The sequence below is a fragment of the Camelina sativa genome, chromosome 5 (assembly GCF_030686135.1).
Source record: "Camelina sativa cultivar CO46 ecotype springtype chromosome 5, ASM3068613v1".
Taxonomy (NCBI): domain Eukaryota; kingdom Viridiplantae; phylum Streptophyta; class Magnoliopsida; order Brassicales; family Brassicaceae; genus Camelina; species Camelina sativa.
In genome coordinates, this window is record NC_141884.1 from 9,376,964 (window position 1) to 9,402,377 (window position 25,414).

Here is a 25,414-nt window from a genome sequence, read left to right on the forward strand (position 1 = left end):
ATTGTTGTGGTGGTTTTCCAGATTTTGTGTGTGGACATGGATATCAGTTCAATGTGATTACCAATTATAAAACTCATTGGTGATCCGTGATCCCAAATGGATAATGTGAATCTTCCATAATGGAAGAAATAACTAGAAGGAAGACTTCTTTCAAAAACACAAGGTTGTGGATTGACTCAGTTCCTAACTGTCCAAACCTCATATATGCACAATCTCAATCACTCACCAAAAACCCTAAAGCTTTACCACTCTCATCAACGGCTAAACTACGCCAAGTATAAACAAGGCGTAGGTACAACTCTTCTCGCTGTAAATATTTGATTTCCTTTGTTGATATCTTCATTGTTTTGAAGCTATCCTCTATAAATACAATTCAAACCAATAGAAACTCCTCATGACCAAACAAGCATTCATCAAATACCAATAAATTAGTTCAGACCATAGGTAGGTTCACAAAAGCAAAGATAAGGTCAACACACAGTTAGGGTTGATAACCTTTTTTTTTATTCTTTTTTTTTTTGACAAACAATACTTTCATTAAAAACGACTACGTTTCAGTACAGAGGAATCAAGAGCCTCTTTTGCTAAGAGATCTGCTTGTCGATTTTTGTCTCTTGATACAAACGAGAAAGTACAAGTAGTGAACTGAGAAGATAGTAAGAGGATGTCATATAAAATCTCATGGAGTTCCAGCAATTGGATCTTCCTGTCGAGAGCTTTGACTAGCAATTGCGAGTCTGAAGCGATACAAAGGTGTGTGAAGCCCGATTCAATAGCAACTCTCATCGCTGTGAAAGTTGCGAGTGCTTCGGCCATCAGCGGTGACCGCACATGGGGGTACGCCATAGATCCCCGGGTCAAGGTTGTATTTGATTGATCTTTGAAAACCCATCCACATCCCGCTGATTTGTTATCCAGCCAGGCTCCATCTGTGAAGCAGATCAGATTGGTTGGATTGGTTGGGTTCAAAGCTTTGGTGGTAATTGGATGGTGAGGTTGTTGTATAGTTGGTTGAGCAGCCTGCCACTCTTTTGTGCGTAGGATTGCAGTGTTTAAGACCTCCTCCGCTATCGGTTGTATTTGACTGAAAAGCAGTCTGTTTCTTGCCGTCCAGATTGACCAGAAGATCCATGGTGCTAACGGACCAGAGCCAATTCCTGTGGGGGGGGGGGGGGGGTAGGCATGTTAACTTTGATGTAGCAGTGATTCCCGTTTTCACAGACCGTATATTCTCCGGGATTAGGTGCTCTTTGAATGGTGCCAGTTTCCAGACCAAGGCTGCAAAGGAACAGTGGAAGAAAGCATGTGACTCTGATTCTCGTTCTCCACAGTGTGGGCATTTAGCCTCAAGCATGATATTTCTGGTACGCAGATTTTCACCAATTGGTAGTGCCGTCTGAGCCAGCTTCCAGAGCAAAAGTTTTGTCTTTGGGGAGGTTTTCAGATTCCAGATATTCGTCTTCCAATTAAAATCAGTCGTCGGGGTTCTTATGGGGGCTAAAGCAGGTGGTGTTGTTGTTGTTTTCCTGGTATTGAGAGATTTGTAGTATCCTGACTTTGCTGAGTACATTCCATCTTTTGTTGCCAACCATGCCCATTTATCTTCCCCACCATGTTTACTTGGTCTTAGCTGTAAGATTTCAGTTTCATATAGTGGGAGAGTTTGCTGGATGCGGAGTGTGTCCCAATCCGATACTATGCTGTTTGCAGTTCCTTCGGTTGGTGGGCCCATTGGGGCTAGGGGTTTGGTTATGGAGAGCCATGGGGTTCCCCAGATCGGAGTGTTTTGTCCTGATCCAATCACTCTTCCCAGGTGAAGCTTTAGAAGATCTCTCCTGGTACAAATACTTTTCCACCCGTGCGAGGCAGAGTTTGGTACCGAGCATTCAAGGAGTGATGAGGACTCTAAATACTTCCCTAGGAGGACTTTAGCCAGGAGACAGTTTGGTTGGGTAAGTAGACGCCAGCTTATTTTAGCAAGTAATGCATCATTAAAGGTCTGGATATCCCTGAAGCCCAGACCTCCTTCTGTTAATGACTAAGTCATTTTGTCCCATGACAACCAACACATTTTCTTTTTTTTTCAGGGTTGGAATCCCACTAGAAGCGGGTTAAAGCAGATTGGATGCAACTGGCGAGAGAGGTTGGTATCTTGAAGCAGGACATTGTATAGGATGGCATGTCGGATAAGACTGACTTAAGTAGAGTGAGCTTACCCACGGAGGAGTGGAAACGAGAAGACCAACTAACAGCTTTTTGTTTGATACGGTCCACGATCATGGTAAATAGGTCTTTCTTTTTTCATCCAAACAGTTTCGGTAAGCCTAAATATTTGCCTTGGCCCCCTTCTTTGGATCTGCCTAGCTCTCGTTTCACCCTAGTTCTGACCTCGACTCTTGTTTTAGAGGAGAAGGTGATGGAAGACTTGTCCTGATTTATACGTTGTCCCGAAGTTTGTTCATATTTTTGCAGGATTAAGTGAAGATGGTTGCAGTTAGACTGGTCAGATTTGCAGAAAAAAATCGTATCGTCTGCGAAGAGTAAGTGATTAACCCTAGGACTTCCTTTCGCCACTCTTATGCCAACTTTGTTCTTGTGCATTATTGCAGAGCCCTGAGAGAACTTTGCTGTAGAGGATGAAGATGTAGGGGGATAGGGGGTCTCCCTGTCGGATGCCTCTTTGAGGTTGTACTCGGCGTTTTGCTTGTCCATTGATAAGGTATGAGTAACTAACCGTTGTTATACATTCCATTAGGCAGTGAATCCATTGGGTGTGGAATCCCATCCTCTCGAGTGTAGCTTGAATAAAACCCCATTCTAACCTATCGTAGACTTTGCTCATATCAGTTTTAACTGCCATGAAGCATCTTTCTTTCGCCTCAGAGGTTTTCAAATAATGCAGAGCTTCATGGGTAATAAGAACATTATCTGTATAGCTCTTCCAGGGACAAAGGCCGATTGATTTTGAGAGCTGCTGGTGTTCAGGATAGGTTTAAGTCTCTTTATCAGTAGCTTAGCTATGATTTTGTAGTAGACCGAGCATAGAGCTATTGGTCTATAATCTGAGTCTTTTTTTGGACTTGTGATTTTTGGGATTAGTCTGACATGAGTGTGGTTGATTTTCAGGGGAAGGTTGCCTGTGGTGAAGAAAGCAAGGATTTCTGCTACTACTTGGTCTCCCACTGTATCCCAGTTAGTTTGGAAAAAACTAGCAGAGAAGCCATATGGTCCTGGGGCTTTATCTGGATGGATCGCAAAGCAAGCTTGCTTTATTTCTTCCTGGGAAGGTACTCTGATGAGTCTTTCATTCATTTCTGCTGTTACGGATGGGTTTATAGCTTCTTAAACGATGCTAGTGTTTGAGCCTTCCTGAGAGGTGAACATATCTTGGTAATATTTGGCTAGAGTCTCTACAATATCTTTTTCCTCATACATTGCAAAGCCTTGCTCTGATTCTAGGACTGAGATATTGTTAATGGCTTTTCTTTCTTTTGTTGCAGCATGGAAGAACCCCGTGTTCTTGTCTCTCAAGGCTAATCAAAGTTGTCTGCTTCTTTGTTTCCAAAACTCTTCCTCCTTTTGGTAAGCTATCAAAAGCCTTTGATTTAGAGCGTTGATTTCCTCTTGTGGGTAGGCATCATCAGACATTGCTTCTTCTAGTTGATCTTTAAGGTCATTTATAGTAGTCTGAGAGTTCAGTTGTTGTTCCTTGGACCAGGTAATGATCGCTATCCGACATTGGTGGAGTCTGGTGTCTACATCCGCCTCGGGAGAGTGGTTCCATGCATCCATGATGAGTCTCTTGACCTCAGGTTCATATCTGAGTCTTCGATCGTACCTGAAAAGGCCACTTCTCTTTTTCCTAATCGGATAGAAAGACGTCACTAATGGTCAGTGGTCAGAGCCTTCGAATCTGAGGTATTCACTTCGTCCTGATGGGTAGGAGATGGTCCATTAGCCATTGCTCGATCTAGTTTGCACCTAACCAAGTGTGTATATCGTTTGCCTCTCTAGGATAGAAATTTTCCGGTATGCTGACGATCATACACGTCACAGGTGGACATTAGGGTTCTAAGGTCCAAGAAGGAGCCCTCAGATCTAGGAGGGCCTCCGGTTTTTTCATTATGACTGATGATATCGTTGAAATCACCAGTTAAAAACCAAGGTTCAGTTCTGTGCTCACCTTGTAGTGTGATTTTATACCATACTTCAATTATTTTCTCTCTATCTGGCTCGCCATAAATGAAGGATGAGTAGAAATACTTTCCCTTTGCTTTGATCTTGGTGTCGATAACGTTTTGGCAGGAACTAAGAATCTCAACTTCCAGCTTTTGGTTCCAGAGGAGTGCCAATCCTCCAGACCCTGGTGATTGAGGGGGAACTAGGTGGTGATGGGAGTCGCCAAGACATTGGAGTTTCTCCAAAACAAACTCAGATGGGTTCTTCGTTTCCATAAGGAAAAGGAGGTCGGGACCTATTTTTCTCTTGATGTCTCGTAATCTCTGGACTGTTATGGGGTTCCCTAGCCCACAACAGTTCCAGCTTACCATTCTTAAGGAAGAGGAGTTTGGAGATTCTGAAAATCCACCTTTTTCTTCCTACTCGCAGGTATCAAGTTGATTCTTGGAGCTTCCCCAGAGAGTGAAGGAGGGGGTCTTTCAACCCTATGAGAGCTTGAAGTATTAGATCGTTGTAAATGCACAGATTCCTTTTGTTGGTTGGGGGGGATGGGGATCCTACTCGGAAGAACTGGGAAGAACTCATTCAAGAACAAGTTTTATCCAGCAGGTACTTCCGCACACTCGGTTCCTATTGGTTGGAAGCGGTAGGTGAGATCCGGGTAAAAACCATCCTCGTTCTTTTCGGGAAAAGCGTCTGGGAGAATTTGAAACCTGTACGAACTACGGAATAGCGGATATAGGATTGATAACCAGGTTATACAAATTAAAGGTTTCTGGAAATATGAATAATAAAGCCCATTAAACATATATGTAGTATTTAATTATCTCTACTAGGACCGAGTCACGTACTTAATCTAGCTAAATATGGTACGAATGGGACATTCTCTAACAAAAGGGTCTGAAAGAACCACATATATACTTCTGAATCATCAAGCAACGTCTTCTATACAGTACAAAAATGAAAAAACTATAGCTTTAAGATTCTGAAATAAAGAAAGTACAATGAAGAAATGATCTATCGTACTTTTTTGCATCAAAGTAAAGAAAGTAATATAGTAATATGGTCAAATGAACTTGGATATATATGGAAAAGTAATTCAAGGAATATGGCTTCTGAAATTTATGTGAAAGAATCCAATGGATGGGAAAGATCGAGGAGGGAATTGTATGAAAAGTTACAACAATCCATAAAAAACTCAAAAATGAAAAGCCATTTATTTTTAATATTTAGAAAAATTGAAAAATTCACTAATAGGTCAATGTTGGAAACTAATTCTAATATAATCCGATAGTTTTATCAAGTCTACTGACGCGCACTGTGATTGAATTACATATAATTTAAACAGGGGTTTTAGTTGAACATATAAGTTAAAGACTTAAAGTTGGAATACTGTAGATCAATCCATTAGTTGTAATAAAATTCTAAGAAAAGTACAAACGTCAATATATAGTTAGTGGTAGTTCAAGAGATATAGGAATGAACAAAACATAAAGTAAACTTTAATTTAATTATAGGTAAACTTTAATTTAAACCTATAATTAAATTAGGTCAACATATATAGTTGCTAGATCAAAATATAACCTAAAATTTATAATTAAAGATATTCCTATGTAGTTTTAATCAAGTCTAGTGACACTCTTCATAATTGAATTACACTAGGATTTAACTCGCGGTACACCGCAGGATAATTTTTTTAATTTTAAAAATTTTAAATTTATATTATATTTATTTGTTATTTTATTATTGTTTTATTAATTTTAAAAATATAAAATTTTACAGATCTTTGATATAAGTATTTAAAATATAGGATTTTTGTAGTGTTTTAAAGGTTTTAACCCGTGTGATATATGTATAGTCTAGTAATACATTTATCTCCTGTTACACATCTAAAAGTGTTTAAAAAAAACAATTTCACTTAACTCTCTGTATGGGATTAATGCCAACCCATCTCACCAAAATCAAAATAAGTTTTTGCGTAAAAAAAAAATCAAAATAATTTTTTTTTTTGTCAACCATTGGGCCACAACATGCCGACCCATTAGCCTAATCCCTACATTCGTAGGGAGCGGGACTCGATCCCGGGTGTGATGGTGCCTTGTGCATTAATGACTTACCTTTGGCCACTGCACTAAGTTCATTTCACCAAAATAAGTTTTTTTATCAAGTTTAATTATGTTAATTGTTTTACCAAATTAGCATATTTGTATAGTTTATAATTTTTCCATGTCAATATATATAGTTTATGATAACTAATAAAATTTTAATTTTTTGGGTAATTCCTCAAAAAATAAAAAATAAACCAAATTATATGGGGTTTTCAACATATTTAATGTGACATTTTATAATTGAATTTTTGGTTTAGGAAATTTATTAATGTTAATATAATTATGGAGATTGTAAAATTTTGTTATGAAAAAGTCTGTTATGTATCATTTAAATTTGAGAGATTCTAGCATCCATAAAAATAGTTTTGGAGATTTAATGGATTAAAAATTAAATGGGTAGAGTTGTTTTTCGAAAAATCGGAATGTATAGATGTTGTTAAGATTTTATGGCAATAAATGTAACAAATGTTGGTCAATTTAAGAAAATTTAGTATTTGAGAAATGTTATTTATGGAATTGTTTTAGGGGTTAATGTTGTAAAAAAGAAATTAAATAAGTAAAACTTAAAGGGCATAAACCAAAATGTACTTCAAAAATGTTAATATAGATATAATCAATGAGGTTTTTGAGCTATAACTTATATGTGTGTAATAAATATTGTGGGACTTTAAATTAATCAAGTATAAATAAATTACAAACATCAATTAGTGGTAACTGAACTGATATAGAAAAGAACATAACATAAAGTATAGTTTAGTTTAAGTTTTTACAGATTCAAATTAATATGGTATAATTAACACATACTAAATTACAAATTAATGAATTTGAACTCCTATTATAGAGAAATATATTCCTACAGATGAAATTTTATAGGCGGATTTTTTTTTATGTAACTATGCAATAATAGAACTTTCACCAAGTACATGTGTTTATCATTCATTTTTCTTTTCAAATAGAGAAAAAAAAAGCATCCAACGTCATTTGAAGGAAAAAAATTGTCAGACGCGTTGAACTCATGAATAGACATTATGTATATAGGACAAAATTATAAATTATATTTGCTTTTATTAAATCTTAAATTAATTAAATTTATAGAGCTGTAATGAAAAAAAAAAGTTAGGGAATCTTTGAAGAGGAGAGGAGTGTTGTAATACAATTCGAAACTTTGGGGCATATATATTTTTGCTCTTAAAGAAAGAAAAAAAAAAAGAGAAGTATTTGCTTATAAGACTCAAACTCCTATGATAAAAATGCGCCCATATGAAAAGTGATCATGCCAACGTAATTTTGCATGAAATATCGCATAAAATGACCTTTGATTTATCTTTATTTTCCTCTACCCTAGGAAAAAAACAAAAAATCATTACATTCTTTATTTTCTGCATTTAAAAGTTTATAGAAAAATAAAAAAAAATGAATAAAAGAGCAAGAAGAAAGACAGAAAAGGCGTGGGGGGATAAAGAAAAGGAGTAAGACAAGTAAAATAAATAAGAGAAAAACGCGTCTTCGAAGAGAACGTCCCATTCCATTAGGCATGCAATGCGCGGCCGTGAAAGAAGCTCACTCCTCTCCTTTTTTTTGCTTCTTCTTCTTTAATTCATATGTCCATTTCACAAATTTTTTTTTAAAAAGTTAATCATTTCTTGTCAAGAAATATATGTTACTTCCATGGCTTAGTTTTTGATATTTTAGCTTAGTCATAATATATTCATCAAGTGTTTGCCAATGTTTCATAAAAGTTTATTAGTAGGTGGAACAAGTCATTTTCAATTAGATTCTCTGTTAACATAAAAAAACGGTTTTGACTAAATTAATTACTAAGGATTATTGAGAAAGACTTATAAACACAAAACTATCTTTGTAAGAAAAGAAAAAAAAAATAGATTAAGACACTAAGATGTGATAAAGTAATTAGTAATAAGTAGCTCATGACACATGTTTTATCATCTCCAATAGCTCTAAAAGAGACAAACAATTTATCTTTATCTCTCTCTCCCATCAACTCTTTTCTGTAATTTCTTAAAATCTCTCTGTCTTTCTCTCTAATGAAAAGAAAAGACCAAAAGAGAAGAGAAGACAAAACAAGGCATTAAAAAAGTTTAAATAAAGCACGTAAAATAACAACAAATTATTACGTAATAATCAAAATACAAATTTCTATTTTTATTTTCTTCCAAATATAACACCAAACACCCCCAAAAATAAAATTCACCCTTTTTCTTCATTTTCTCTCTATATATCTAATTCCAAAACACACAATAATACTCATATATACAAAATATTTTACACACATACAAACATCGTATATATCATCAACAAGTAACAGAGAGAAAACAAATCCTTTTTTTCCTCCTTGATCGGAGGGTCGTCGTGTTCCATAAGATGGACGGTGGTGAAGAGACGACGACGACGACGGCTATGGAGGCAAGAGGGTTAAAGAAAGGGCCGTGGACGGCGACGGAGGATGCGATCTTGACGGAGTACGTTAGGAAACACGGTGAAGGTAATTGGAACGCCGTGCAAAAGAACTCAGGTTTGCTCCGGTGTGGGAAAAGTTGTCGTCTACGGTGGGCTAATCATCTCCGGCCAAATCTTAAGAAAGGATCTTTTACTCCTGATGAAGAAAAGATCATCATCGAGCTTCACGCTAAGCTCGGAAACAAATGGGCACGTATGGCTTCTCAGGTTTGTTTTTTTCTTCTTCTTCTCATTTTTATATTTTTTAAATTATAAACTAATCTCCTTATTTGTTTTCTTGAATTCAAGAAACTAAAAGTTTATTTGTTTTTTTTTATTCTTGATTAACACACACAATTTTCATGATTTAATGTGTTTGAACTTTGAATCTCTCTTTCTCTCTCTCTTGGCATGATTAATCATCTTGCATCTCTAAATTTTTTTGTTTGATTCATTTTTTGTTGTATGGATATTGTATAGTTACCAGGACGAACAGATAACGAGATTAAGAATTATTGGAACACAAGGATGAAGAGAAGACAAAGAGCTGGTTTGCCTTTATACCCTCATGACACTCAACATCAGCATGATCATCAAGGGATTGATGATAACGATGATGATGAGTTTGAGTTTGATTTAAGTTCCTTTCAGTTCCAAAACCAAGATCTTCTTCATCATAACCAACAAAACATGATTCAATACACTAATTCTTCTAATACTTCATCATCTATATCATCCTCTTCATTCTCTTCTTCCTCTTCTCAACCTTCCAAAAAGATGCGTCCTAATGATCCCTTAGTCTCTACTAATCCTGGCCTGAACCCGATCCCCGATTCACCGATGAATTTTCAAATGTTTTCTCTTTACAACAATAGCCTTGATCAGAATGACAGTAGCCACTTTGGTTTCTCTCTTCCTTTGTCCTCATCGTCTTCCTCCAACGAGTTTTGCAATCCCAACCACATCCTTGAGTACATCTCTGAGAATTCGGACACAAGCAATTACCATAAGAAAGACATCGATGCTTTGAGTTACAGCTCATTATTGCTTATGGGAGACCATGAGATGAGACCGAGTTCTTTCCCTTTAGGACTAGAAAATACTGTCCTAGAGCTTCCTTCAAACCAAACAACGATCGATTCGTTCACTTCTAATCCTATTCTCGACAATGGTGTCCATCTTGAGCCACCTGCGGGTAACAGTGGACTGCTTGATGCCCTCTTGGAGGAGTCTCAAGCTTTATCTCGTGGCGGACTCTTCAAGGACGTTAGGGTTTCCTCAAGTGATCTATGTAAAGTTCAAGAGGAGAGGATGAAGATGGACTTTGAGAATCGGTTAAAAGATCATCTTAACTCTTCTGATCAACCATCACTCGGTAAGAACATATACTTCACACTATCTTCATTTTTTTTTTTTTGGTAAAATCAATCCTTGTTGCATAGTAGCCAAGTGGAAGTGTTAAATCTGGATTTCAATTTGATTTTGTGTTTTGTTTTGGGGATTTTTTTTAAAATCAAGAAATCAGTAATCAAGTGAAATTGAATCTAGTATGGATCTTTGATTCTTTGGTTATATCGAAGATAGATATTATAACCTTAGGTCTAGTCAACTCTTTCATTTTCAATTAGTGTTTTAATATTATATAACTTGGGTTCAACGAAACAGGAGCAAACCCTAATATTCACAAGTACAATGAACCAACAATGGTGAAAGCAACGGTGGATGATGATGACGACTTATTGATGAGCCTTCTCAACAACTTTCCTTCAACAACAACACCGTTGCCTGATTGGTACCGGATGACGGAAATCCAAAACGAAGCCTCATATCTTGCCCCACCGAGCGGATCAATTCTTATGGGAACTTATCAAGGTAACAGCAGGGAGGAGGAACCAGCCACGGTGTCGCCTTCGTCCAGTGTAGATCCAGTGGCCTCGTTGGGGACATGCTATTGGAGCAACATGCCTAGAATCTGTTAATTTGGAACCTCCCCATGAGCAATATATCATTTCTTTGATTTGGGAAAAAGAAAGCTAATTGTGAGCTTAATTTGTCTTTGTTGTGTAAAAACTTCTTCAGAGTATTCAATTTGGGATGTGCTATATGAACTTAAATGTTAACATGCTTTCAAGGGGCCAACAAAACAAAAAAGAAATATAAAGGGATGAGAATGAGCTTTTTTACTTTCTTGTTTTTGTTAAATCATGGTACAAATCGAACTTAATTATAGCTTAACAAGAGATTTCTACTAAAAAAATAATTGCATTAAAATGACTATAGTATGATACCCTTTTTGGGTCTAAATCATGTGAAAAATTCACAATATTAAAAATTGACAATACATGGACAATATGAAAGTTGATCATTATTTTAGCAAATGGAGAATATATATATGTCAAAGTTGACTAATCATGGTACAAGTTGATCATTATTTTTGTTAAATCATGGTACATGATAGTTTCTTCTTCTATTTACTGATCATGTTCAGACAAATCCTTTTGATTGTTGTTTAGATTTTAATTTTTAAACTATGAAACTACTAATTAATATGCCTTTCTTCCCCAAGCCTAAGTAGTGTACCACCTATAATATATGTATGTATGTGAAATCTGATTTTTTATCAAGGAGAATTGTTATCACACACGTATGAAGCAAAGAAGAGCTAGAGAGTAGGAAATATCGGGGAGGAGAATGTGATTGGGCAAGTGAGACGACTAGTTGCATCCACTGCAATTGGCTTATGTCATTTGCATATTATTATTTCCTTAAATTTCGGCACCTCTGGAAAGAAAAATGAAAAATGAAGATATATAATAATAATGCAACAACTAGTCCATACATCAAAAGGTTCCTTAGTCTTTTGTACTTGCACCTTATCTGAGTTCTGACATCACACTGCTGTTCCTAGATCTGAAGTCTCTTTATTTCTGTACACATCCATATGGATCCCTAAATTGATGTCACTTCTAATGACCCCAAAGCTAAGGAAATAAAACGTGATCCTCAAAATATGCTTTTTCTTTTCTTTCTTCTTAAGTTCCTTAAATTATAGTAATAATTCTCTAAAATGTTATGTCATATAATACTGAATCAAATGCAAGAAAAAAAAAGTACCACTCATATATAAAGGCTAAAAAAGGACTCAGTCCAAAATTAGCATTAATATGCAGCTAGAGATGCTATGAAATTCTAGATCTGACAATTCTTAGTCTTCTAGATTTATCTGAAACCTGACAGAACAAGTCTTTACATATATCAATTTGTTAGTTTTGAAGAGGCAGACCAAGCCTGAAAATGTCAGAGATTTACATTCTGAAAACTGTATTCCATTCACGACCATTGACAAAGTCATATATTAATCTGCAATTGAGTGGAAAAAATAATCAAATTTTAGAGTACAAAAAGACAACATACAGTAGTTGCTCACCAAACAAAACACTTGCATCAAAACTCTATACACACAACTTCAAATAAATTAAAAAGCTACAAATTAGAACACACGAACACACAGAACAAAAAAAAAAAAGCTTCTGAATATTTTTTCAAGTGACTATTGGTTTTTTATGAGACTTCATTGAAAAACAAACACACTTAGCTTTCATGGCTTCCACTTCACTCCCATATTCTCTGAACTTATATTCCTCCTGCTGTTTAAACGTTGGAGGAATTTTCCCTTCGCTGTAACATTGGTTACAGAGGCTAAACCCGGTTTTCACTTCCTTAAACCGAGACCCGATAACCGGATACCGACAAACCGAACAAACCTGGTTCCCGTGTCTATTCCTATCTCTTGTTTCGAGTTTCACAACAGTTGACATGATACCAAACCCCCACTCTGAGTCATCGTACATCCCTAGAAACTGGTTGAACGTTACCGTTGAAGTATCCTCCGTGTCTCCTCCACGGACTTCTAACATTTCGCTCATTCCTTGTGACGGTATGTAGATAGCTCTCAAGAGTTTGATGTATCTAACGGCTTCCATCTTTGTAATCTGAGAGCTTCCTTCGTTTACAGGTCTCCAAAGAAGCGAATCAAATGCAACTCTTTTCCTTTTGTCTGGATGGCCACCGCATAAAGGAGCAATCACCGCGTAAAACATTCCTAAATCAACTCTTCCCGACCCTGAATCATCGAGCACTGAGAGGATTTTCTCGTTTATGGCCTTGACCGCTCCTTGAAAAGTTTCAGGTTTCAGGACATTAAGCAGACGGCGGAGTATCTCTTCTAAGTTTGGTCTCCTTATAGATTTTGTTGGTCCTCCATTGCCTGAATAAGATACAGGAACATTGTTGTCTCTCATCTCTCTTCTTAATGCTTCAACATCGCATTTCCAAAGCCTTGTAACTCTCTGGAAGGCTCTAATCTGAAGAGCTACGGCTAAATCTGGCCTTAAAGTAGTCTTCTCGCCTACCGTCTTGAACTTAGAAGGTTCCACAACGATGAACGGACCTTCTTCGTTCACATTATTACCATTTTTGACTTTTTTCTTCTGCAACTGTTTCAGATGAGATATAGCATCGTGCAATTCAACTCGGTTTGTCATTTTCAGAGCTTCCTTTAAAGCCCTTTTAGCATCTTCAGTCTCTCCAGCACCCAACAGAGACACAGCCTTGTTTAACTGAGCCCTCCAATGGTTAGGCCACACAGCTAAAACTCTAGTGTACATCTCTGAAGCTCTCTGAAACCTACCCAAATCCATATAAAGCCCACCGAGGTTATAAAGAGCATCAACATGACCAGGTTTCAAATCTATAGCTCTCTGGAAAACCTCAATAGCCCTCTCATCCTCACCCATAGCATGAAGCGAGGAAGCTAAATCACAATGCGCATCCGCATAATCCGGTTTCAAATATATAGCTTCCTCTAAAGCCTTCACAGCAGCTCTATACTCTCCTACACCGAACAGAGCACTACCTAAAAGCTTCAAAGCTCTATAATGCGTTGGACAAAGAATCGCAGCCTCTCTATAATACTCACAAGCACTCAAAACCATACCTTCACCTTCAAGAGAGATACCAAGATTAACATAAATCTGAGGAAGCAAGTAAGCCCATTGATTCCCACCAGACTCTGCAGCTTCCAAGGCTAACAAAAACTCATCTTTCGACTCTTTATACTTCCCCAACACATAAAGACAGTTCCCAGCTTTGAAATGAGGTCTCACATCCGTCGGCTGCAACTCACAAGCTCTCTTGAAACTAACAAGAGCTTCTTTAAACAACTGATGCTCATACAAAACCCTACCAATAGCCATATGTCCATCAAAAGCTTCTTCTCTTGACCTAGCACCGTCAGCTTTACTTCTCAACACTCCTAACTCCTTGACAAACACAGAGTAATCATGACTCGATTCTTCCCAATAGATTCTCTTATCAGAAATATCCGAAGACGGACCTAACTCTCTAGACCATCCAGCATCAGAGAACGCATCCACATTATTATTATTGTTACTATCCGCTTTCAATTTCCCATCTTTCTCATGCTTAGACTTCAACCTCTTCACAAGAATCTCCAAATCATCAACAAGCTTCCACGTCTCATCGAAAACGATTCCATGGTTAGGAGAAACAGCCCAAGCAGCAGTCCTCTGCTGCTTCTGAGCCTCAACAGCTCTCTCATCAGTAATCGAAGAAGACGAAGCTTCCGAGCCACCACCACCTTTTGTCGTCTCATCGGCGTTGTTAAACTCAATCCCTAAAGCGTCGAAATCACGATCAACGTCTCCAGCTCCGTCGTCGTAAGTACGGAGAAGACCGTCAAAGGTCAAACCTTTATCACCGTCGATGAACTCAGCGTAGGTTCGAAAGACTTCGTCAAGAATCGCGCTGATTTGTTCGTCGCTGAATTTAACCCTAGGGTTTACAGCTACGACGAGAGACGACATCTCTTCACGGCTTAACCCACCGTCACGATTCTCGTCGAATTGCTGGAATATTCTCTTCACTTTCTCCGATCTGCTTCCTCTCGTCGTCATTTTTTATCTCCTCACCGGAAAAATAAAATAAAAATCCAAACTTTTTTTTTTCTCTGTTTCCCCCACAAAATCAGGGCTCAGGAATGGAACACACCAGTCGAGGAAAAAGTGAGAATCCAATGTAGCAAGACACTAATTACGGATCAAAATCGAAGCTTTTTGTTGTGTGAAGAAAAAAAAAGTTGCTAAATTTAAAGAAAGAAGAAAATGGTACAAAGAGTCTCGGTCTCGAGCTGTCTATTTTGTTGTCTTGTCTGTGTGTATAAAAAAACTCAGATAGTGGACAGGAGATAACGGTGCTGTTGTTGTACTCTGTTCTGTTCTGCTCTGTGGCCTTTTTTAAAAACTCTTATCTTTAATTATTTTTTTAATTTTGCTAAATTCTTACAAAATATTTGTCTTCTAATTTTAATTCGAGAAAAGTAAGTACAACTAATATATTAGTTTAATAGTTTAATACCAATTGAATATTTCAGTTTTTTTTTTTTTTCTTCTTCTTTCATTTATTGAAGAAGTCAATTCCTCCACTTGTATTAGAAATTTGAAAGTACTACTATTTAGAGATATTGAAAGAGAAGAAATAAAATGATGCATTTATTAGCCTAATAAATGCGAAATAAAAGAACAAACCTTAGTTTACTCCAATCCACATTAACCTTAATGTGGTAATCAAACTAGATTTTATTTCAGGAAACTTCTATTTTACTTTTTTATATATATATCCTAATTTGAAAGAAAGTTTTGAACATTACTTTGAACATTCCTTCAAACTCTATGGATGATACATATATGTTTGCTAGTAAACCAAATTCACAAACCGAAACTGGTTTGGGTCTAGTTCTAAGAGAAGAAGGAGAACAATGAAAAAACCTGAGAAGCAGCTTATACATTTGGATTTGGTCTAACTAGTTTGCAGAATGATTATGCCGCGTTTTGGTGATTCTTGCTAAGCAATTATCTTTGGGTCTATTGTGAGGCAAGAACATCACCGGACACCCGGGATTGCTCCTTTCCACCCTGCAATTTAGTCATTGGAAACAGAACATTATGATTCTGCAGTTACATGCAGAGTGAGAACTAGAAAGCTGAGCAATATACATAGATATATAGACTATAGAAAGAAAGGGAGCTACCTGTATTTGAGAAGAAAATGATGAAGAAAGATGGAAATCTCGAGCTTGGCAAGATCGTTTCCAGGGCAAAGATGGCTTCCTAAACCAAAAGGAAGGAATGTGCCTGCTTTTGGTGTGTATCCCTATAGAATGAACCAGACAATGTTCAGTTACTTTTTTGACATATAAGAGACTTCATCACCAAATACAGTTTAGAGTTAGAACTCTGTTATCTCTAGATACCTTCCATCTTGAAGGATCAAATTTCTTTGGATCCGGGTAGATCTCAGGGTCCAAATGAACGTCCCTAAACCAAGTCAGAACCTTCCAGCCTTTTGGTATGATATAGCCTGAAAACAAAACATGAAAAATGAGTATATAAAAGCTTTCAAAGGATTTACCGTGTTCCATGTAGTAGCTAATGACTATACTGACCGTTTATTTGGACATCACTTTTCGCTTCCCGGAAGGCCGTCAGAGAGAATGTTATTACTCGAAGTGTCTCATCAATGACCTGGTAAAACCTCTTCTATCAGTAAAAGACTGTTACAAATCATACTATAATACCATTTTATATAAGCCAGAAACTTAACCTGAGAAAGAAACTCCATTTCACGCGTCTCTTTTAGTGTCAACTTCTGACCTGGCGCTCTCTTTCTCACGATCCTCTCTTGTTCATCCTATGGTAATTCAAATATCACAACTCAAGATTGTAAACTGAAATGGTGAAATGGAAAAGGCACAAGAAAAAGAAGATATCTTCTGATTTACCTTTGCCTTTTGTAGAATCTCAGGGTGTTCTTGCAGCAAAATGGTAGACCACATAATGAGGTGTCCAGAGGATTCATGACCCGCATTAAGATACATCAACAAAATATCAATAATTTCCTCGTCATCTAAAGTTCTTCCGTTTTCATCTTCAACATCTATTAGATTATCTAACATGTCTTTTCTCCTGGATGAAACGCCCTGCTCCCTTTGGTTTCTTCGGTTAGTCACGATGGACTGAAAGACAGCTACAAGTTTCTTCCTTGCCTGTATAAAATGGAATATACTAATCCTTCAATCTCAAGGGGTATGCAACAAATGGAAACAAAGTGGCAAAAAAGGTTGCTTAATGGTTTACCTTCAAAGCTCTATGATAGGCAAAACCAGGAAGATTAATACCCATAGCTCGAACTCCATAGTTAAGGTTGGTATATTCCCGTTCCAATGCATCCATGACATGCTCACTCTCACTGCTGAGAAATATATGCATAATGATCTTAAATGTAAGCTTACGCACATGAGATAAGAACTCGATTTCTCCCATTTTGGACCATTTTTCTAGATCAGTAATAACAGTTTCTTCAATGTACTGTAAGTAGACAGAGAGAGCTTCAGGGCCATTGACAGGAGCAGAAGTCAAACGTCTGAGCCGCTTGTGTTCTTCAAAAGAGATACCGATAAAGGACTTCCTGCCAATGAGTTTCATGGTAGATTTTGGCCAACCTATGTGGAAGGCATCATCATCTGTTAGTACTCGTCGACAAGTCTCTGCTGTTGTTACTAGTACACATGGGTACCCAAACATGTGTGCTTTATAAATACCGGTACGCCCATACCTGCAGCAATAGGAAACCGAGAGTATCTCTAAGTTGTCAACTATGATATGGAGAAGCAAAAACAAAATCTCAACCAAAGCAAATAGTAATGGAACTGAGCACTTTGTGTGAAATAGTTTGAGAAGAGAGAGCGATGTATATCTACCTTGTGTTGTAGGATCGGATGAAGGATTCAGGATCAGATGTTTTGAAAGCTCTAAGAAAGGACCACATGTTGCCTATGACAGGCCATCCCAAATCTCCTGGTGGCAGATAGTGTTTTTTCTCTCCAAGTTTGGACTCATAAATCCAAACATTCACTCTCTTCAACACCCATTTCAAAACAAACAATCCCAATACTACCAAAGGGAACAACATGAGAATGAAACCCGTTTCCATCATAGCTTCAGTCGTAAACAGTAAACACTCCCCTCACCCTGACCCCTTGTATCCTCTGGATGTTATATCATACCCTGCAGATACATAAAAGTGGTGAGAGAAATCTCAAAAAAGGAGTTTTCTTTCAACTTTACAAAGTAGTAAACAGACAAAAACTTTGATTAGAATAGTGAAACAGTGTAGTTGAGTCTATCAAGGGACTGATACTTATCTAGACTTTAAACTAAAGAGCCCGACCGCTTGTTTTCTATCTATTTTGTTGGATAGCTATTCACATGTATAGTGCGAAATGACCATACTTTCCTTTTCCATTTTAGCTCTTTTGTACCTTTTCGCCTTTCCTCTAAAGCCTTTACCTCTTTGAGAAAATAAGCTATTTACCAAAACCAATACTCTTTACTACACATATATTTGATCAGAACAATCACATAAGAAACTTCTAAATTGAACAACATACCAAGCAAATCGTACTATGGTACTATGGTAGTAACTCATAGATACAGAACCAAACATTGTGCGGAAGCCAAATAGTACAGAGGAGAAGGAAAGGGTGAGAAGAGTAAGAGAAAAACTCACAAATTAGATAAGTGGAACTCTAAAACTAATCGTTTCGGTCGAATACAAAAGGGGCGTAAAATCAAAGAGCACACATTCCCAATACAAAATCACAGAAGAATCCAAAAATGGAACATAGACACAGCAACTCCTATCAAATTTCTCGTGAATTATGAAAAGACACAAAAGACTTTATTTTTGTTTGGCTCAATTTTGCTCATCAAGGGTTACTTTTTTATTTTGGTCTTCCTCTAAACAAAACCCACAACTCATTTGAGTTCTTGATGTTTCACCACCTTCGTACCAAGTCACCAACAGAGGAGGAAGAGAGAAAAAAAATCTGACCTTTTCCAGCGAGTAGGAAATGAGACCCTGCTTCGTCTCCCTCATTGTCCGAGAGGCAGAATAAAAATGCAAAATTTAAGTCCCTCCGCCTAAACCGGTCTCAGAACTTTGCCGGATTTGCCTTCTCCGCCATCTTCGTGCCACCATCGAACCCGAGATTGTGTGTGGCACAGAGTAAGTAAATAAAAGTAGCATTGAGTCCCACAAACAGTGTTATATGTGTTTGTCAAAAAAAAGTAAAAATATGTATTTCTTTGTAACAAGGTATTAAAAACATGCGTTACTTTAAGTAAAGACTAAAGTAGAAGAAGATACACAAACTTGAAATCTTCTTATTCATGATTCACAAATCGAAAATCCTAATCAAATCAATAATATTGTAGCTTGTACTGGTCTAAATCCACAAACCATACTTTCACTCCAAAAACAAAACAACCAAAAAAATACTCCATGCGCATTTGCTGCAGCGTCTAGCTTCCTTCTACTAAAACGGAAAACGCTTTGTTACAAACCGTTTTTCAAACGCAAACGCTATTTTTGCAAGAGGTTCACTTCATACATATTTCTCTCTATGTAAGTAAGTAACTATGAATCTATGATTATGATATACAACAGAAGTATGTATCTTCTTGGTCCATAAAGAATATGAAGAAGATATGTTTTCCGCTTGATCATCGTTTGATGACCGTTTAGATCTGAAAACAATTCTTTATATGATGATCTATATGTATAGTATGTTGTGGAAGGCCTCAAAATCTGGCTTTCCAAATAGCGTTTTCCGGTTCACCACATCGCTTATGAACCTCTTTTATCCGATCAGCTGATCTGCAGATACCACTGCATGTCCAGTCGAATGAAGCTACACATATGTTTCCTGCTTGTGCTTTCCATTCACAATCTGCAATTAACCAGTTATATCAAGATTCTGGTTAAGGTATTCTTAGCTTTTTAGCATTTGTTTCCAAGAAAATATTCTAGTCAGGTGTGTAGAAGTAACAATGTTTTACGACTTTACAATCATTTAAAATCTTTTGAACTGAGTCTAGAAAAATTGGGGGGAAAGAAAGAGAAACTGAGAAAGTACCAGGAGGAGTGCCGCAACATAGCCTTCTATCATCGATATGTGTAACATCAAGCCCGATAAACCAAGCACCTAACGTAACATCCTCATTTGCATATTTGTGCAGAACACGCCTGAAACATTTTTATAACACGGGAAATTAGATGGAGAATGAAGCACAGTACAAAGAAGTTAAAATCTTACTGGTTAAGGGAGATATAAGAAGCCAAGTCTCTTGAAATGGCGTATAACTGTCCAGTAGCATGACGAAAATACTTGTTCCCGTTCTCACCAAATTTCCAATACTCAGGCTCGTGGTATCTAACTCCTCTGCTCCATAGACAAAAACGCGAGTTAAAACAAAAAAAACAAGAAACTGATTCATAAAAGAAGGAAAGTGAGAGAAATGGGATTTTTACTTTTGAGACAGGACTGGACCAGATTTCATGCAGCCGATATAGAGTCTAGGTTTCTTCCTGTGTCTAACAAGAGTTTCCCCAAGGGTTGCTGTGGATATTTCAAAACAAAAACATTTGATACTAGCAGTAGCAGCAACATACAAAACGGGGGAAAAAGGTTACTAGCCTTGTAGAGCTTACCGATATTTACATGAACATCATCATCTACTTTAACATAGAACTCTGCATCCCACATTGAAACCGCAGTAGAAAAATATGTTTTCGTTTTGCCTGATAACTCGAGGTATCCTTCAACATGGTCCTGTTAAAAGCAGCAGGGAATCACAAATGAAGATAAGAAACCTATAGTAACGGCTTTGGACATCAAAAGATGTGAGAAAAAAAAAAAAATATATACCAATCTCAAGAAATCTCCATGCTTCTTGTCCTCTGCTTCAATGGATCGGTCTAGAATTCCACCAGCAGTGGCACTAAAGAACCAATGACCAATAACATCAGATATACAGAGAATACTGAGTTCGACTCATCTCAGTAACTATTACAGAACATAGTTAACTCACCTATGACCAATCACAAACCGTATAATAATTCCTTTCTCTTCTTCTAACTTTTTTCTTTTTTCACCTACAAGCAGTATACAACCATCAAGAAACATATTGATATCAGCAATCTTGAAGATAATGTAAGATAGAGAATGAAGTAAGAACCTGAAGGCATCCAAGTTGTTCGAACAGAATCTCTTCTCTTTCTGCTACTAAAAGCGGTATTAATCCCTACAACCATCAAATACCGTCTTTTCCTAGGTAATTGCTTATTTTCTACATCATTCGATATAGGAGCACTGTTTGTTAAAGATTCTTGAGCTGATCTTGCTGCGGCTAACTCCATCTCTAAGCTTGAAATAGTCTTATCCAATGTCCTGAAAGTTAAACAAGAACTTTGTTTAGTTATAAGAAAGTTTAGAAGGTAATGTATTTTGGATCACTTCAGCTTAAAAGTTATCTTACTGTATAGCGTTATGAGTCTTTGAAACTTCTCCAAACAAAGCCTGAGGATCACGATTTACTTCTTTCTGGTAGAGCTAGAAGAGCAAACCAACCAGACCATTAACACAACAATAATAATAATAAAACTTGTACAAACACATTTTACTAAAAATAGATCCAACTCACAGTTTTGGGACCACAGCCTTCAGAGATCAGCTTCAACCTTTCAGCTTCTGTTACGGATGGTCGAGCTATGTCTTTAGACTCTGGAATATTCCACATCCTACAACAGTAAATTTCATACCAAATGTTTTGAGTGTGTGTTAGTTTCAAAATTCATGTCTTGTAGCTTAATCCAACGGTATATACAGTGTTCATAATGTTAGTGATATAAATTCTCATTCTGTTTCATCAAACCAAAGAGAATAGCAAATGACAAGAAACGAAATTACCCATCAGACCAAAAATAATCAAAAGTTGAAACATTTGAGCTTCAAAACAATGGGTGTGATTTAACCAGTCAAAACCCAAAAGGAAGAAAATTTATAAAATCCCAGAAAGCAAATTTGTTAAAATTGAATAAAGTAACCAAAACCCATTGAAACACGAAACTTATTTTTTCTTTAAACTCGATCAATCTGTGAAAGAAACAAACCATAATAAGAGCATCCAAAATAGAAGCTCCCAAAGTACTTAAGGAGAAGAACTTCAAAAACTGTTCCAGAAACCAAAAAAAATTCAAACTTTTTGTAAAAAAAATACATACCTATCGGTGAAGAGTATCCCAAAGCAGAAGCTCCCAAAGCAGAGTAATAATGTCCATTTCTTAGATACTAAGCTTTTAGAGATAAAAATCTCTCCTTTCATCTTCGTCGACATTTTTTCTTTTTATTCTCTTCACACAACCACAAAAAAAAAAGATTCCCCAGGAACCAAAGTAGCTATTTCAATTCGATCAACTCCATAAGAAGAAATCTAAACCCTAAACCAGGTCAATTCCCAAAGAAACGAACCCAACAAAAGAATAAAAGCTCAATCTTTAGAGCATCTCCAAAACCAAAAAGTTGAGATTTTTTTTGTCACGTAATCCAAGAGAAGTGTTTTTTTGTTTCTTTAAAATAGATGATGTTAAAAGAGATTTTTTCTCTCTCTGTCTTAATCTGTGTGGCTCTGTAAATGTATCGAAGGGGACGTTTAGAGTGGAAGAGAAGGAAGAAGAAGAAGAAATAAGAAGAAATAAGAAGAGAACGAACTCTTAACCGTTCCGGTTTAATTTTATACCGAACTCTTCGGTTGACATTTCTTTGGAATTTACCTAACTGTCCCTATCAGACCGTTTTAGTATTTTACTATATGCTAATGCTAGTAGTCTTTTATTTTGGTAAAACAAAAAGATAATTTAATGATTTTTAGATTGTAGAATTTATTATGATGTGTAAATTTTGAAAACAATGGTATGCCTATATATAGTTTTCGATCCATCTAATCACATTTGATGCCTTTCTTATTTCTTGTCTTATGATTCAAAATTTTAACTACATCTACCTAATCTTTCAAGTTTTCATATTCAACTATTCTAATTGATTTTTTTTTCTTTTGATAAAAATTCTAATTAAGAATTCTCAACTCCAAAATCTTCAAACAATGGTAAGTATTTATTTATATCTTCGTATACGATATTCTAATTTTGTTTTAAATAAATAATGTTAAGAAAGATCTAATTATTTTCAAAGTTTTTATGATTGTATAGGACATGTCAATGTAAGAAACAATCTGTCCTTTTTATGTTATTAAATTTTTATCTAACTCTAATTATATGTATAACCATTTCTTCAAAAAAAAAAAAAAAATCTAATTAAGAGATTTCATTCTTGTCAAATGATGTGTTAATTTTACTAGTAAAAAAATAAATTTATGATTTCTTCAAGTTTTCAGATAAGGTAAAATCAAATATTTATGAAATGTGAAGTTAGCCCATCAAATCTGATCACCAGTCTAGATAATGATGTGTACTAGTTTATTGCTATAAATCTATAATATTTCCAAAATGTCTGCCTTTTGCCTTTTTTGGTGGGTTTTTACACTATTGTTGATATTTAAATATATCAATATATGGATATCATCCCATTATTATCATAAGTTTATAGGAGAGAAATAAATATACATATATTTTTATGGCATGAACAAAAAAAAAAAAAAAAAAGAAGAAGAAGAAGTAAATGTATATAGTTGGAGGTTTCTTTCCTTTTGGTGTAACGTAGAGGTCGAAAGAATAAAGGACAAGTAATGCGGTTGATGAAAAAGGGCATTGGGTTGGTCCTCATCTTTTTTTTTGTGTGTGTTCAGCAGCAGATAACACATGATCTTCTTCTAAGGCACACACACATGCATTGATAGGATTCGTTATTTTTCAACTATATTATTTACACTATTATCAATTTTTTTCATTTACAGCCAGAAGTCTATGGGTGTAGGGCGATGTAAATACCTAATTCCAATATTAAAGAAAAAAGTATATGATGAGGACCATATATATTCGATCCAAATTTGTTCTCTAAAAAAGTGATCATTTTTTTTCAACTCTTGCAAGCTTCTTCTTCTATCTACGTGACTAGAACAATATTTTGATTTAACAGTAATAATTGATTTATTGTTGACAAAATAAATGACGTGAAACGACTGACTTTGTCTTTTTCATTAGGACAAACACGTCGGCAGGCAGCATATAAGCCATTATGCTTAACTTAATTTTAATTATATTGATTCCAACTACAAAACTTTACAACTCTCAAAAAAGTAGTATTTGAATTTACATGAGCAGAATAAAATAAAAAGATGAAAGCGATTGAATATCTTGACCAAAAAAAAAAGAAACGAATGAATATATATAGAATTAATTGACAAATAATAAGAACAGATTAAATATATCACGTTCTCACTTTTGTTATATATCTAACTATCTAGCTAAGGGAACATGAATATATGAATAGTCTTAATTTGAACAGATTTTTGAAAAGAAAAAAATGTTAAATTGTAACTGAACAGGTAGAATTCTACTGATTTGTCCACAAAATAAAAAAAAAAAAACTAGTTGGCGGTTCTTCAAAACTTCTCAGATCCGTATTTCACTTCCATCTAAGTCAGTAGTAGTGACAGCTCCTCAAATGTGAAAATTCCGATATATATAAAACTTTAAAATTTACCAAACAAATAAAACGTATTATTAGATCAATATTTCCCATACAACTTCAAAAGTCATATTATTAGTGTTTTTAAACTTTTGTTTCCACTTTCTTGTTAATTTTTATTCTCTGTTTAAATAATATCGTGCAAATTTTTTTGTCAAAAAGGTAAGAGCACGAAATTCTTTTTTTTTCGATGTAAATTCTTCAACTTAGAATTAGTTTTCTCTAAGAAAGTGTCCGTTTTGTAACTTAAATAACTCGATATATAGAATATTTGTATGAAGTTGGAGACTTGCTAATAAATTCGACTTAGGAAATAAAGTTTAAAGTGATCTATGTATCAGTTCAAACGAAACATGCGTATATGCAGTGCAACTGATTACGTTTTTAAGCCGTACGTAGAAACAATCATTGAGATGGCACTGAAATGATTTTTCCCCATCTATTTGACTAAAACAAATAATTTCTTACTGGAGAAATAATAGTATATAAACATGTGACACATGACATAAAGCGTCTAAGCCAATGAAATTTAGTGATTAGCAACTACTCCCACATGCATACCCAAGTCGTTTGCATAGCTTTTGGTTGGGTAATTAACGACACTTTTCATTTATATATTACCAAATGATCACGATAATAGATCATAGTTAACTTTTAAGGTGATCTAATATTCATTCACTTTTAAGTTGATCAACAGTGTGATAACTGATAATTTTTTCATTTTAGTAACTGATCACTACATATGTCTATCTGATAAAAACTTTTCAAAATTATATACAAACATGTACCTTTTTTGAAAAAAAATTAAGAAATTTTAAAGAATTTTTACTTTTGAAATATATATCATGATTTTCATTGGATTAACAAATTCTTTAAACAAAAACATCAAACAAATTTACTTGCACAAAAAAAATTATAGAGACAAATATATCCCGGTATGATATAATTGCATAACTTGTCCCATTTATTTTATTTTCTTATATATTTAAAGATTATTTGAAAGAAAAGTCTTCAAACTTTTGTTCAAACAAAGAAGAATAATTTTGAT

The 25,414-nt window shown here is 35.7% G+C and overlaps 5 protein-coding genes across 46 annotated transcripts; 2 read left to right on the plus strand and 3 right to left on the minus strand.

The window, feature by feature from the left end:
* The first annotated feature begins 394 nt into the window (after nucleotides 1-394).
* On the plus strand, nucleotides 395-5,009 carry LOC147943442 (uncharacterized). 38 transcript variants are annotated; one of them, XR_015556547.1, is made up of 11 exons: nucleotides 506-1,952; nucleotides 2,088-2,281; nucleotides 2,454-2,540; nucleotides 2,610-2,719; nucleotides 2,848-2,990; nucleotides 3,127-3,390; nucleotides 3,501-3,630; nucleotides 3,719-3,918; nucleotides 4,015-4,165; nucleotides 4,306-4,466; nucleotides 4,609-5,009. XR_015556547.1 is itself a non-coding variant. In XM_087449670.1 (10 exons), exons 5-7 carry the CDS (start codon nucleotides 3,225-3,227, stop codon nucleotides 3,886-3,888), a joined length of 315 nt encoding a protein of 104 aa, XP_087305796.1. In that variant the 5' UTR covers nucleotides 395-1,952; nucleotides 2,088-2,540; nucleotides 2,610-2,719; nucleotides 2,848-2,990; nucleotides 3,127-3,224; the 3' UTR covers nucleotides 3,889-3,918; nucleotides 4,015-4,165; nucleotides 4,306-4,466; nucleotides 4,609-5,009. The 38 variants fall into 38 exon arrangements, 10 of the variants coding, with proteins under 10 accessions (XP_087305796.1, XP_087305800.1, XP_087305797.1 ...); XR_015556563.1 differs by having other exon boundaries at nucleotides 3,501-3,582; nucleotides 4,057-4,165; XR_015556562.1 differs by having other exon boundaries at nucleotides 3,127-3,287.
* A 3,422-nt stretch (nucleotides 5,010-8,431) lies between these two features.
* On the plus strand, nucleotides 8,432-10,927 carry LOC104786339 (transcription factor MYB101). The gene is made up of 3 exons (XM_010511711.2): nucleotides 8,432-8,972; nucleotides 9,225-10,119; nucleotides 10,410-10,927. The coding sequence occupies exons 1-3, from the start codon at nucleotides 8,670-8,672 to the stop codon at nucleotides 10,721-10,723; spliced, it is 1,512 nt and encodes a 503-aa protein (XP_010510013.2). The 5' UTR covers nucleotides 8,432-8,669; the 3' UTR covers nucleotides 10,724-10,927.
* A 1,156-nt stretch (nucleotides 10,928-12,083) lies between these two features.
* Nucleotides 12,084-15,042, minus strand: LOC104786341 (putative TPR repeat-containing protein At2g32450). Its single transcript, XM_010511712.3, has one exon. It carries the CDS (start codon nucleotides 14,717-14,719, stop codon nucleotides 12,287-12,289), a length of 2,433 nt encoding a protein of 810 aa, XP_010510014.1. The 5' UTR covers nucleotides 14,720-15,042; the 3' UTR covers nucleotides 12,084-12,286.
* A 416-nt stretch (nucleotides 15,043-15,458) lies between these two features.
* Nucleotides 15,459-19,169, minus strand: LOC104786342 (ent-kaurenoic acid oxidase 2). Of its 5 annotated transcripts, none has more exons than XM_010511714.3 (9): nucleotides 18,714-19,169; nucleotides 17,581-17,887; nucleotides 16,958-17,435; nucleotides 16,603-16,866; nucleotides 16,425-16,511; nucleotides 16,267-16,345; nucleotides 16,075-16,181; nucleotides 15,853-15,974; nucleotides 15,459-15,736 (listed from the first exon to the last, which is right to left on the minus strand). In XM_010511714.3, exons 2-9 carry the CDS (start codon nucleotides 17,814-17,816, stop codon nucleotides 15,625-15,627), a joined length of 1,485 nt encoding a protein of 494 aa, XP_010510016.2. In that variant the 5' UTR covers nucleotides 17,817-17,887; nucleotides 18,714-19,169; the 3' UTR covers nucleotides 15,459-15,624. The 5 variants fall into 5 exon arrangements, with proteins under 5 accessions (XP_010510016.2, XP_019101353.2, XP_010510015.2 ...); XM_019245808.2 differs by lacking the exon at nucleotides 18,714-19,169 and adding an exon at nucleotides 18,271-18,410; XM_010511713.3 differs by lacking the exon at nucleotides 18,714-19,169 and having other exon boundaries at nucleotides 17,581-18,186.
* Nucleotide 19,170: 1 nt separating this feature from the next.
* LOC104786344 (putative beta-1,3-galactosyltransferase 3) lies at nucleotides 19,171-22,615 on the minus strand. The gene is made up of 11 exons (XM_010511716.3): nucleotides 21,945-22,615; nucleotides 21,365-21,461; nucleotides 21,200-21,273; nucleotides 20,900-21,111; nucleotides 20,753-20,816; nucleotides 20,590-20,662; nucleotides 20,373-20,493; nucleotides 20,193-20,280; nucleotides 19,978-20,103; nucleotides 19,798-19,907; nucleotides 19,171-19,611 (listed from the first exon to the last, which is right to left on the minus strand). Exons 1-11 carry the CDS (start codon nucleotides 22,055-22,057, stop codon nucleotides 19,463-19,465), a joined length of 1,227 nt encoding a protein of 408 aa, XP_010510018.1. The 5' UTR covers nucleotides 22,058-22,615; the 3' UTR covers nucleotides 19,171-19,462.
* Nucleotides 22,616-25,414: the final 2,799 nt, after the last annotated feature.

Excerpts from the sequence above, each read along its gene's own strand:
- LOC147943442 (XM_087449670.1), top strand. The coding sequence starts at position 3,225 with ATGGTCCTGGGGCTTTATCTGGATGGATCGCAAAGCAAGCTTGCTTTA. Across the intron at positions 3,288-3,500 it reads CTTTATTTCTTCCTGGGAAG|CATGGAAGAACCCCGTGTTC; the intron begins GTACTCTGATGA and ends CTTTTGTTGCAG. Across the intron at positions 3,583-3,718 it reads CAAAACTCTTCCTCCTTTTG|GTAATGATCGCTATCCGACA; the intron begins GTAAGCTATCAA and ends TCCTTGGACCAG.
- LOC104786339 (XM_010511711.2), top strand. The coding sequence starts at position 8,670 with ATGGACGGTGGTGAAGAGACGACGACGACGACGGCTATGGAGGCAAGA. Across the intron at positions 8,973-9,224 it reads GGGCACGTATGGCTTCTCAG|TTACCAGGACGAACAGATAA; the intron begins GTTTGTTTTTTT and ends GATATTGTATAG. Across the intron at positions 10,120-10,409 it reads TTCTGATCAACCATCACTCG|GAGCAAACCCTAATATTCAC; the intron begins GTAAGAACATAT and ends TCAACGAAACAG.
- LOC104786341 (XM_010511712.3), bottom strand. The coding sequence starts at position 14,719 with ATGACGACGAGAGGAAGCAGATCGGAGAAAGTGAAGAGAATATTCCAG.
- LOC104786344 (XM_010511716.3), bottom strand. The coding sequence starts at position 22,057 with ATGTCGACGAAGATGAAAGGAGAGATTTTTATCTCTAAAAGCTTAGTA. Across the intron at positions 21,112-21,199 it reads AAGACTCATAACGCTATACA|GACATTGGATAAGACTATTT; the intron begins GTAAGATAACTT and ends TTTAACTTTCAG. Across the intron at positions 20,817-20,899 it reads AACAACTTGGATGCCTTCAG|GTGAAAAAAGAAAAAAGTTA; the intron begins GTTCTTACTTCA and ends TACTGCTTGTAG.
- LOC104786342 (XM_010511714.3), bottom strand. The coding sequence starts at position 17,816 with ATGATGGAAACGGGTTTCATTCTCATGTTGTTCCCTTTGGTAGTATTG. Across the intron at positions 16,867-16,957 it reads CCTATCATAGAGCTTTGAAG|GCAAGGAAGAAACTTGTAGC; the intron begins GTAAACCATTAA and ends CATTTTATACAG. Across the intron at positions 15,975-16,074 it reads TTGATCCTTCAAGATGGAAG|GGATACACACCAAAAGCAGG; the intron begins GTATCTAGAGAT and ends TTCATTCTATAG.